A 13,141-nucleotide genomic window follows, 5' to 3' on the forward strand; every position below is an offset into this window, starting at 1 on the left:
CAACTTTCAGTGACTGTACAAGGACACCCAGGTCTCGCTGCACCTCCCCCTTACCTAGCCTGTCCATTGAGATAATAATCTGCCTCTTTGTTTCTGCCGCCAAAGTGGATAACCTCACATTTATCTATATTATACTGCATCTGCCACACATCTGCCCACTCACTCAACCTGTCCAGGTCACCCTGCAACCTCCTAACATCCTCTTCACAGTTTACACTGCCACCCAGCTTTGTGTCATCCGCAAACTTGCTAGTGTTGCTTCTAATTCCCTCTTCCAAATCATTAATATATATGGTAAAGAGTTGCGGCCCCAACACCGAGCCTTGCGGCACTCCACTCACCACTGCCTGCCATTCTGCCTGCCGTTTACTCCTACTCTTTGCTTCCTGTCTGCCAACCAATTTTCTATCCATGTCAACACCCTAACCCCAATACCATGTGCTCTAATTTTGGTCACCAATTTCCCGTGCGGGACCTTATCAAAGGCTTTCTGGAAGTCTAGATACACTACATCCACTGGCTCCCTTTCAACCATTTTACTTGTCACGACCTCAAAAAATTGCAGAAGATTAGTCAAGCATGATTTCCCTTTCATAAATCCATGCTGACTTGGACTTATCCTTTTACTGCTATCCAAATGCACCATTATTACCTCTTTAATAATTGACTCCAGCATCTTCCCCACCACCGAAGTCAGGCTAACTGGTCTGTAATTCCCCATTTTCTCTCTCGCTCTTTTTTTGAAAAGTGGGATAACATTAGACAATAGACGATAGGTACAGGAGTAGGCCATTCGGCCCTTCGAGCCAGCACCGCCATTCAATGTGATCATGGCTGATCATTCTCAATCAGTACCCCGTTCCTGCCTTCTCCCCATACCCCCTGACTCCGCTATCCTTAAGAGCTCTATCTAGCTCTCTCTTGAATGTATTCAGAGAATTGGCCTCCACTGCCCTCTGAGGCAGAGAATTCCACAGATTCACAACTCTCTGACTGAAAAAGTTTTTCCTCATCTCTGTTCTAAATGGCCTACCCCTTATTCTTAAACTGTGGCCCCTGGTTCTGGACTCCCCCAACATTGGGAACATGTTTCCTGCCTCTAACATGTCCAACCCCTTAATAATCTTATACGTTTCAATAAGATCCCCTCTCATCCTTCTAAATTCCAGTGTATACAAGCCTAGTCGCTCCAGTCTTTCAACATATGACAGTCCCGCCATTCCGGGAATTAACCTAGTAAACCTACGCTGCACGCCCTCAATAGCAAGAATTAGAAGATAGCTATCCTCCAATCCACAGGAACTACTCCTGAATCTATTGAACATTGAAAAATGATCACCAATGCGTCCACTATTTCTAGCGCCACCTCCCTGAGGACCCTGGGATGCAGACCATCAGGCCCAGGGGATTTATCATCCTTCAGCCCCATTAGTCTACCCAATACTATTTGTCGCCTAATGATAATTTCTTTCAGTTCCTCTACTCCCCTAGATCCTCTGTCCTCCAGTACATCTGGGAGATTGTTTGTGTCTTCCTTAGTGAAGACAGATCCGGAGTACCTGTTCAACTCTTCTGCCATTTCCTTGTTACCCATAATAATTTCACCCATGTCTGCCTTCAAGGGACCCACATTTGACTTTGCTACTCTTTTTCTCTTAACATATCTAGAGAAGCTTTTACTGTCCTTCTTTATATTCTTGGCCAGCTTCCCCTCGTACTTCATCTTTTCAGCCCGTATTGCCCGTTTTGTTACCTTCTGTTGTCCTATGAAAGTCTCCCAATCCTCTAGCTTCTGGCTACTCTTTGCTGTGTTATACATCTTTTCTTTTAGTTTTATTCCATCCCTAACTTCCCTTGTCAGCCACGGACCAGAACCAGGGGCCACAGTTTGAGAATAAGGGGTAGGCCATTTAGAACGGAGATGAGGAAAATATTTTTCACTCAGAAAGTTGTAAATCTGTGGAATTCTCTGCCTCAGAAGGCAGTGTAGGCCAATTCTCTGGATGCTTTCAAGAGAGAGTTAGATAGAGCTCTTAATGATAGCGGAGTCAGGGGGTATGGGCAGGAACTGGGTGCTGATTGTGGATGATCAGCCATGATCACATTGAATGGCAGTGCTGGCTCGAAGGGCTGAATGGCCTACTCCTGCACCTGTTGTCTATTGTTTTATCTTCCAAAGTTTTAATTTCACCACTTCACCTCAGAGATGACGCCTCTGACACCACAGCTCTCCCACAGAAGAGACTGGATGGGCTGGCACTGTTTTCCCCAAATTGATGGTGGCTGAGAGGTAACCTTTTATTAAGCATGATGAGCACAGATAAGGTGGATGGTCAGAATCTTTTTTTTTCCAGGGCAAGTGCATCTGAAAACCAGAGAGCGCAGGTTTAAGGTGAGAGTGAAAAAGATTTAAAGGATAACCGAGTCCATTTTTTTTTAACAGAAGAGGGTGGTGGGTCCTTGGAAGTGTTTGAATCTGGAACATACTGCCTGGGACAGGTACTGTAAACAACACTCAGGTGGGCATTTGAAGGTCGAAGACCAGTCTTAGTGCTGGGGGAAAAAAAGGGGTTATCAATAGCCAGAACTAACGGGTGTCGATTTATTCACAAAATGCTGGAGTAACTCAGCAGGCCATTCGACACACCGTTAGTATAAGAAAATAATTGCAGATGATGGTACAAATCGATTTATTCACAATCGATAAGAAAATAATTGCAGATGTTAGTACAAATCGATTTATTCACAAAATGCTGGAGTAACTCAGCAGGACCTGCTGAGTTACTCCAGCATTTTGTGAATAAATCGATTTGTACCAACATCTGCAATTATTTTCTTATACTAACGGTGTGTAGAATGGCCTCTTTTTATGCAGTATGACTTTAAGGCTTCTTTTTTTCTGTTTCTGTCTCTGTCTCTCCCTCTGTCTCCTTGTCTCTCTCTCTCTCTCTCTGTCTCTCTCTCTCCCCCCCCCCCCCCCTCTCCTCCCTCTCCAGTTCTCCTCTCTCCACCCCCCCCCCCCTCTCATACCTCCCCTGTTATGTACCTCCCATGTCTCTCACCCTCTCTCCCCCCCCCCCCCCATCCCTCGCCTGTCCCCCTCCCCTCTCCATTAGCTGGGTTGTCCCCGGCGGCTGCATGACGCGAGATGCCCATGATATACTTTAAACGCGGGCGAGAGATGCAGGGAAACGGTGGGATGGAGAGAGTCGGGAGAGAGAGGTGCAGAGACCACTAGCAGTGCACACAGTGGCTGGGCTGGGCTGGGCTGGGCTGGGCTGGGGGTCCCACAGAGGGAACCACAACCTTTTCGTTAGTACAAATCTATTTTGCACCAGCATCTGCAGTTATTTTCTTATACTATTTGTTTTTGAGAACCTGTTCAGTGTCATGGGCAAACTTGAATATTGACTTCTGTTTGGAAACGTGGACATGTTTCGATTCTAAATCGCAGTGAGGTTTATGTCTCGGGGGTTCTTGAGTTCCCAATCCAACAGGTTCACGTTTCAGCGGCTTCTTTCCCCCCCAAAGATGGAAAAGTCGGAAAACTGGCAAGAGAATAGTTCTCAACTCGTTGCCGCTGAGAATGGATCGACACTAAGTCGGGAGAACCAGTCTGGTAAGGAAACCCTTTGCTATGAAGTTACAGTCACCAGGACACCCGCAGAATCAGGGCAGGGTGAACCAGGCATGAGTGGGAATAAAGGAGGGGGAAAACGGTTTAAAGGAGATAAGACCAAGGATGAACCTCCGGGGCTGAATGTCCAAGGCAGTGAGTGGTTTGCTGGGATGTTGGCGTGTGAATGTAAAACTCTGGCTGCAGACTTTCACTTGGGAATGGCAGAGATGCCCAACGCCCGCGGTTTATCCAGCACGCCGATGGTCCATTGCTAGTCAATCAATCTATATACAGAATTAGGAGAAATCTTCTTCAAGGTGCAGACTTTCTGCACTTATGGGAACCAGAAATCCCCTGACCCTAATTGTGCAATGGGTTGGTAGGTCAGGAGGAAGGTCCATCCTAGAGAGACAAGTTTACTTGCTCAGTGCCAGGCATGGCATAGAAATCCATCAGGAGAGGGGAGGGGGGTGGCGAAGAGGAATTTATGTTCTTTCCTGTCTCCTTATGATATTGATGGGGACCGACCGTTCAGCCCATTGAGTATGCTGACTCTTATCTTCCCCCACAAATTTCATTGTAACCTGCTCCCCCGCCATATGCCAATCAATGCCCTCCTGATTATCCTACAGTAGGAGCAACATAGGAGCTAATTAACCTACTACCTCGAAGGTAGACACAAAATGCTGGAGTAACTCAGCGGGTCAGGCAGCATCTCAGGAGAGAAGGAATGGGTGATGTTTTGGGAGGAGTCCCTTCTTCAGACTGAGGGAGGCAACTACATCGCGTATCTTTGGGATGAGGGAGAAAACTGGAGCATAAGTTCATAAATTATGGGAACATAATTAGGCCATTCAGCACATCATTTCTACTCCACCATTCAATCATGTGCTGATCTATCTTTCCCTCTCAACCCCATTCTCCTGCCTTCTCCCCAAAACCCCTAACACCCTTACTAATCAAGAATCTGCCAATTTCCGCCTTATAAATATCCATTGACTTGGCCTCCACAGCCTTCTGTGGAAACCAGGGCAAACCTATGGGATCAAAGGGAGAACATACAAACTCAATACAGTTAGCACAGGACATCAGAGTTGATCACGGGTCTTTTTGGCTGTACTACCATTGTGCTACAGATGGGGAGGTAATTAAGTGCATGTCGGTCAAGGGATGGGATTGGATTGATGGAAGAGATTGAATGGGTCAGTAAGAATGATCTTGTGACCTGGTAGTGTAGAGATGGGAAAAGAAGGGGAAAGGAATAAGATGATCACAACCCTAACCCTAGCTTGATAATGCAACACTGCAGACCTCTTACATTACAGTATTTTGGGAAATGATTTTTGTACTAAAGTATTTTTTTGCAGTATTATTTTCTTGTTACTGTATCGCAAAAGTTAGTCTGTAATGTATGTGTAATATGTATGTTTATGGTTGTGTGTATTGATGTGCCTGTGATACATTGTACCTGTTCCTCACCATACACGTGAATATGGCATAAACTGGACTTGATTTGGACTGGAGTGGAATAGGAACAGCGTAGGAGCTGAGATTAGAACGGGACTGAAGAGTTGCAGTTTAGCTTCTGAACTGTGCTCCGCTGCTGATGAAAATCAATTGCAAACGGTGATGTCCATAATTAAAATTGCTTATTTCTTTATTATTGTCATGTGTATCGAGATACAATGAAATACTTTGTTCTGCATGGTATCCAGGCACAAATCATACCATGCATGAGTACTATCAAACCACACAGAAAAGAAAGTGCAAAGAGAAAGGAAACAGATTGCAGAATGCAGTGCTATAGCTACAGAGAAAGTGCAGGTTAAAAAGAGTACAAGAGCGTCAACGAAGTAGATGGGAAGATAGGGAACACATCCTTAGCTTATGAGAGGTCTGTTCAATAGTGTGACAACAGCAGGGAAGAAGTTGTTACAAATTTGGTCAATAGCAATTCTTCAAACAACATCACTATTTGATATCTCATTACAGTCTGTTAGAAATTGCATGGTACAAATGTTATTAAAACAAAAAATGGCTATACTACAAAAATCTTTCCCACATAAGACTTTCTGAGGTTTTGAATGATGCAGTATGGTGCCATTTACATTTAAAAGACATTTGGACAGGTCCATGGGCTAGGAAGATTTAAATGGATATGGGACAAATGCAGGCAGGTGAGACTAGTGTAGATGGGGCATTTTGATCAGCATGGACAAGTTGGGTGAAAGGGACTGTTTCCGTCCTGCATGACTCTACGACAGTATCTCTGTTCATGCAACAATAATAAACCAATAGCAATACCAATTGCTCCACTCGGGAATAGAATACCACGGATAGATCGATCATGCACTTTGCTCAAAGAGTTGTGACCTTACTTTGGCACCTCATTCATGTCCAGATAGTGTTACATCAGAATTTAAAAAACAATGTTTAAGGTCATGATGGTATTTACAATGGAAAATTATCTATTAACATTTAGGAGTGTAAATGTTTGATTGGATGAAAGGGCTCTCTTACCATATGCAGAGTAGTTAAGAGTCAGAGGGACTATGGGATTAAAATTCACACTTTCACGGGGAAACTTGCCCAGTATTTGTAGCAGAATGTCTGCAGAGGTGCAGAAGTGCAGGCAGGATCACCTGAAAAGACAATTACAGAATAGCATCAATGTGTTGCACAGCTGATTGATGAACTCGGAGGCTCTGTCCAAGATGTCCCATGTAGTGAGCCTTTGCTTTTCGCCACGTTTTGCAAAACTTAAATATGGTTCTTGAAGGTGGCTCAATACCACTTCCCCATAGTAATCAGTGATGGGCAATCAATGCTGGCCTTACCCAGGTCCTAATCCCTAAAAACGCATAATTGTAACACAAAGCGCTGTGCAGCTGAATTGCTACGCATTTATTGAGCTACTGTATGTGGGTGAGGAATAGGCTAGGCTACAATGAGAAAGACTCTGTTTAGTAAATAAGTTCACCAAGTGGTAACCATCTGGGTTTGTTGCTAAAGCATTCTCCATTATTTGCAGTTGCTTGGGGAGAGATATAATGCCTAGGTTTAGAACAGAAAGTAGAGGTGACCAAGGAACGTGCATCGAGGAAATGCTAAAGGGAAATGCTTGGTCTCTGTCTGTTTCAGGTTTGGAGCAGTTTGCACCGTACACCAACATTATCATGCCAAGCCTGTTTGGGATCATCAGTTTTTTGGGCATTATCGGCAACTCCATCGTAATCTACACCATTGTAAGGAAGACCAAGTTCAAGTACAAGCACACTGTGCCCGACATATTTATCTTCAACCTGTCCCTGGCTGATCTGTTCTTTCTGCTAGGAATGCCTTTCCTTATTCATCAGCTTGTTGGGAATGGTACCTGGCATTTTGGAGCTATTATGTGCACCATCATAACCAGCTTAGACAGCAACAGCCAAGTCACCAGTATATATATATTGACAGCAATGGCCTTTGATCGCTACCTGGCCACCGTTCACCCTCTGAAATCAGCCTACATGCGCACACCATCCACTGCTACATTGGTGGTCTGCCTCGTTTGGCTAGCGTCTTTCTTAACCATCATCCCCGTGTGGCTGTACAGTGGATTAATGTCACAACCAGATGGCACGGTCGGTTGTGCCTTACTTTTGCCCAACCCAGCTACTGATATTTATTGGTTTACACTTTACCAATTCATGTTAACTTTTGCCATCCCTCTGGTTATCATCTGCATTATTTACTTCAAGATCCTACAAAACATGTCCGCTGCTGTGGTCCCACTGTCAAATGGAAGCAGAAGGGCAAGGACCAAGAAAGTGACCCGGATGGCTGTGGCCATTTGTACAACCTTCTTCGTATGTTGGGGACCTTTCTACATCCTTCAGCTGGCTCATCTAAGGATCGAGAAGCCAAGCGTCACTTTCTTCTCCGCGTACAACTTTGCCATCAGCCTGGGCTACGCCAACAGCTGCATCAACCCTTTCTTATACCTCGCCTTGAGTGAGACCTTCAGGCGGCGCTTTTTGGTGGCGATCCAACCTGCTCACCAGCATTTCTGGGTAAATAACAGTGAGGCAGAGGGAAGCAAGTCTATCAAGCTGTCTGGTAAACGCTGTCAACGTACCCGCTTCGCAGGGGACTTTTCACCCAACACTTTGCCCGTAACAGTCACAGTTCAATGAAGGTCAGCATGTGCACCATGGTCAATTTTTAAGGATGGTATCTCAGGAGAGGATTTCTTATCTTTGTTCGTTCCACCAAAGTCACGGTCTTGATTTGCAGCCCTGCATCGTTGCCATCAATAAGTGAGGAAATCTCAAATAAGCAAAAGACATCGGCAACATTGTCAGAACTGCTCTCACCCCTTCACCGTTACTCTAGAAACAGACTGCTGGCCCCCACTTGTGTGTGCAAAAGCAGTCAACATTTTTCTCCTAAGCAACCCAATGCTAGCTCAGATGTGCTGATCGATTGATTGGCTTCTCTAAGCTACTCCTCCCTTTGTAAGTGGCAAAAGGATCAAGGGGTAATTGATGGGCAAGTGAAATAAGTCATGGGGGTACAGATTAAAAGTGGGGGGGATGGGACAAATGGGGTCGTTTTGCTGGGGTGTACATAAACCCAATGGGCCAAATGGCCTTACGCTGTACCATAATAAGTAACTAAACTGGTGGAGTGGGGGGAGCTCTGACAAATTCCTTGTTCCCCACCACCCCTGAAACCAGAACTCAGAAAAAAAACTGAGCAGAGGCAAAAATTGCACAATTCAAACATATGGATTGGTAATTCTACTTCTTAAAAGGGATTAGTAATCTCCAGACGATGAAGGACATGTGAAATGTCTAGTGATGCTGACATAATCCAGATATAATGAAAGAGATGCCCTGTGAAGCAAATCGAGGAAGATTGGTGGGGAAGGTGACTGAGAATGTTGGCCTCAGAAGAACTGGTGGAAACACTACAATCAATGATCAGCATGAAATCTGGCATGCAATTGTAACTGATGGAACAGGGAGAAGGATTTATTGTGAACATATTTGTTGTGCTTTTTTCTGTAGAAATGACTGAATGTTGGTCATGTTAATATTGTCTGGTGATGCAATGTTACGCTGTACATGGGCACGCATGTTCGAGGGAACAAACACCAGGCTGCAGGCGTTCTGTTGAGCAGGTGGTGGCATTGGGGGGCAATGGGAAGAAGTGCCCTCACTTTGATCTGAGCCCATTTCCTTGCCCTTCTCCCCATAACGTCTCTCAATACCCTCCAACTCCCCATTGCCTGAAGCATCCTATGCCGTCTGACATGTTATTCCTGCCTCCAGCACTTACCTCTGTTGGGCAAGTCACTGGTGAATCTCATTCACTTTAATCCTCGATCTGAGTGATCTCCTGGGCTGTGGAGTATTCACTTTCCCATCTTGTTCCATGTTTTCTAATTAAGGTGTCCATTTATTCTTGAGTGTCAAAAAGCTTTATATATTACTTTTTATTTATGCCTCGAAAGGTAATAGATTGACATAGGTGGAGGGGGTGGGGGGGGGGGGGATTTTGATAGCAGATGATTGGAACAAAAGACAGAGATAAGAAAGGAAGGAAGGTGTGAGAAGGGTTGAGGATTCTGAAGCCAAAGGTAGGAAATTGGCAGGAAATGTGGGAGTTCTGGTGGGGCACAGGGGAGGGCTGGGAAGGGGGGGTGGGGGGGGAGTTGGAGGGGAAGGGGGAAGAGAGGGGGATTAGTGTGAGATTACCTAAAATATGAGAAATTTCACTCTCCCCCTCTCTCTCTCCCCCCCCTTCTCTCTCTCCCCCTTCTCTCTCTCCCCCCCTCCCTCCCTCCCCCCCTCTCTCCCTCCCCATCTCTCTCCCTCCCCCTCTCTCTCCCTCCCCATCTCTCTCTCCCTCCCCCTCTCTCTCTCCCCCCTCTCTCTCTCCCCCTCTCTCTCTCCCCCCCCTCTCTGTCTCTCCCCCCTCTTTCTCTCCCCCTCTCTCTCTCCCCCCTTAACTTTCTCACCCCCTAACTCTCTCTCCCCCTCTCTCTCCCCCCTCCCCCTCTCTCCCCCCTCTCTCTCTCCCCCCTTAACTTTCTCCTCTCTCTCTCTCTCTCTCTCTCTCTCTCTCTCTCTCTCTCTCTCTCTCTCTCTCTCTCTCTCTCTCTCTCTCTCTCTCTCTCTCTCTCTCTCTCTCTCTCTCTCTCTCTCTCTCTCTCTCCCCATTAACTCTCTCTCCCCATTAACTTTCTCTCCCCCCCTCTCCCCCCCTCTCACTCCTCCCCTCTCCTCCCCCCTCCCCCTCTCCAATGAGATCTGTGACCTCCTACAAACTCAAACACAGCCTCACACACTACCCTTGAGTTCTATGCTGTGGATATCAACGTCACAGTCACTCTCGTGGCCATGGGATCACTCCAGGGTGCTGTTGCGTTGGAGAGATCAGTTAAACAATACTCAAGGCCGATAAACGTCAAATACTTTTCCTTCAGCCTTGGGAGCAGGCAAAGTGAAGCAGGCACTTGTATGAACTGCAATCCTCCCCAAGGACAGATGGTGCATTCAGGACAACCCCTGAAACTGCCATGAGAAAGACCTTGATGTAGTCTTGTAGAAAGAACATATTTACTGTTAAAACTATTCATTACTACTTTGTCCTTGGCCTTCTGGCCCCCTGCGAGTTCACCCCCACCACTCTCTCCCACCACCCCATCCCACCACCCCATCCCACCACTCTCTCCTACCACCTCATCCCACCACCCCATCCCACCACTCTCTCCCACCACCCCATCCCACCACCCCATCCCACCACCCCATCCCACCACTCTCTCCTACCACCCCATCCCACCACCCCATCCCACCACTCTCTCCCACCACCCCATCCCACCACCCCATCCCACCACTCTCTCCCACCACCCCATCCCACCACCCCATCCCACCACTCTCTCCTACCACCCCATCCCACCACCCCATCCCACCACTCTCTCCCACCACCCCATCCCACCACCCCATCCCACCACTCTCTCCTACCACCCCATCCCACCACCCCATCCCACCACTCTCTCCCACCACCCCATCCCACCACCCCATCCCACCACCCCATCCCACCACCCCATCCCACCACCCCATCCCACCACCCCATCCCACCACTCTCTCCCACCACCCCATCCCACCACCCCATCCCACCACCCCATCCCACCACTCTCTCCCACCACCCCATCCCACCACCCCATCCCACCACTCTCTCCTACCACCCCATCCCACCACTCTCTCCCATCACCCAACCCACCACTGCCGCATCGTTTCATTCAGATGAACACTTCTGCAGCTGGAAGAGTTTTGTTTGTATTGTGGCATGTTCCTTTAATAGATGACTGCAGAAATCACACATTCCAGCAGCTGTGAGAACTTGCGATAGATTAACAGAGAACACTACACAGAAATGCCACTTTCATGTTGATGTTATACAGGAGAAACCAATAATACTACTCTGTGGACATTATGGTTGAAGAATTTGTTCTTAATGCAATTTTCAAAGACATTGTTCGGGTGATTCAGAAGCCTGTTTTAATGGCACTGAGAAGTAATAAGCTAATATCTTGCTGCAGATATGCCTGTTAAAGCATCTGAAAGATGGGATGTTTATGCAGGTGCTATTAGTGCCAAAGAACTGTCTTCTGCCTCTGTCTAGGCTTGTATTACTTATCGTCTTTTCTGCCTGAGCATACCTTTGTCTAATAAAGTATTTTAGGATTGAAATGAATTTCATAAACATTTGTTATTGTGCAGAGCAGAGTAGGGATTGGATCATGGAATGGCATTGCAATCAACCCCTCGCCCATCCCCCACTGTTACCTGTGTCAACTGTACTTGCCCTGTATCTGGCCTGGCAAACTCTGCACAAGCCAAGGTGTTGTTCGCTTCAGTTTATAAAGAATTTATCAGACCACCTTTGGAGTATTGTGAGCAGCTTTGGGCCCCATATCTGGGGAAGGATGTGCTGATGTTGGAGAGGGTCCAGAGAAGGTTTAGGAGAATGATCCCGGGGATGATGGGTTAACGTATGATGAACGTTTGACGGCACTCGGCCTGCACTCGCTGGAGTTTCGAAGGATGAGAGGAGACCACATTTAGCTTACCGAATAGTGAAAGACCTGGATAGAGTGGATATGGAGAGGATGTTTCCACTAGTGGAAGAGTCTCGGACCAAAGGGCACAGCCTCAGAATATAAGGACCTACCTCTAGAAAGGAGATGAGGAGGAATATCTTGAGTCCGAAGGTGGTGAATCCGTTGAATTCATTGCTACAGATGGCTGAAGAGGCCATCACTGGGTATTTTGAAGGTGGGGATTGTCGGATTCTTGATTAATAAGGATGTCAAGGGTTCTGTGGAGAATGCAGGAGAATGGGATTGAGTGGGAAAGATGGATCAGCCATGATTGAATGTCAGAGTAGACTTAACAGGCCAAGTAGCCTAATTGTACTCCTATGACTGATGAACATAATTTAACAGTTTTTATTCCTCATTTGTTTTCTCTCCTTCATCTTTTATTGTATAGCAATGTATCATACACATTGATGTTGTTATGCTAATCTTAAATGGTTTCTTCAGTACAGCTTCCTGTGAATGTATGAATGGTGATTGGTATGCTTCAGACTTGTGACACAAAGAGACTTAAATCCATTGTTGCATTCATGTATTATTCTTCATTTGAGAGAAATGCTGTACTTTTTTATGAAAGTGTTGCTTTCCTTCAGATTAAAGCTTTGGATAACTCTCCGGACACGTGTGTTGATTTGTAAAGTGATGTTATTTTCCATATAACATCAAAGAGTACAGCACAAGAACAGGCCCTTCGGCCCACAATGTCTGTGCCCAACATGATGCCAAGACCATCACTTATCTACCTGCACATAACCCATATCCTGCCATTCCCTACATGATTGAATGTATGTGGTAAACAAATATTAGAACGGAAACTGGTGTTACCAGGACAACAATTAGTTATAAGGCTGAAGAATCTCCAACAGGATTTATTTGGAACCAATTATTGAGTTTCAAAATACAATCACAGTTTGACCATGACTTTACTCTCTGTATTCAATGTGATAAACCATAGTTCCTTTGAAGACAAAAACCACAAAATAAAAATAATGGATGTCCAATTTTAATATCAAGCACATTAATCTTAAAAAAGTGTTTTGTGTTGCTTTTCTAAAGGGATGTGCCCTTTTATATTGATATGAGTCAAAGCACAGAAAGGCAAATTTCATTAAAATATATTTGATTTGCTGTTGACATTTTTTTTACCCCTGTGAGTTTAAGCCAATTCATTTGAATCTGAATAGGAGGTTTGAAGGGAGCCATGTGCATTAAATCTCACCCAGCTGACGTTCCTTGTCTATTAATGTTTGCCAAATCTATTCTACAAAATCTGGTTTCAGTTTGTTTCAGTTCCTTTGCTTTAACCATACCCCAGATTTTAGAGTCACCGAGCAGTATGAAAGCACAACCTCAAGTCCCACCAACTCCACACCTAC

The 13,141-nt window shown here is 45.7% G+C and overlaps 1 protein-coding gene across 1 annotated transcript; it reads left to right on the forward strand.

Annotated features, from left to right (window-relative positions):
- The first annotated feature begins 6,708 nt into the window (after nucleotides 1-6,708).
- LOC144594915 (melanin-concentrating hormone receptor 1-like) lies at nucleotides 6,709-8,066 on the forward strand. The gene has a single exon (XM_078401844.1). It carries the CDS (start codon nucleotides 6,724-6,726, stop codon nucleotides 7,792-7,794), a length of 1,071 nt encoding a protein of 356 aa, XP_078257970.1. The 5' UTR covers nucleotides 6,709-6,723; the 3' UTR covers nucleotides 7,795-8,066.
- The last annotated feature ends 5,075 nt before the right edge of the window (nucleotides 8,067-13,141 follow it).

The sequence above is a fragment of the Rhinoraja longicauda genome, chromosome 6 (genome assembly GCF_053455715.1).
Source record: "Rhinoraja longicauda isolate Sanriku21f chromosome 6, sRhiLon1.1, whole genome shotgun sequence".
NCBI classification, from domain to species: domain Eukaryota; kingdom Metazoa; phylum Chordata; class Chondrichthyes; order Rajiformes; family Arhynchobatidae; genus Rhinoraja; species Rhinoraja longicauda.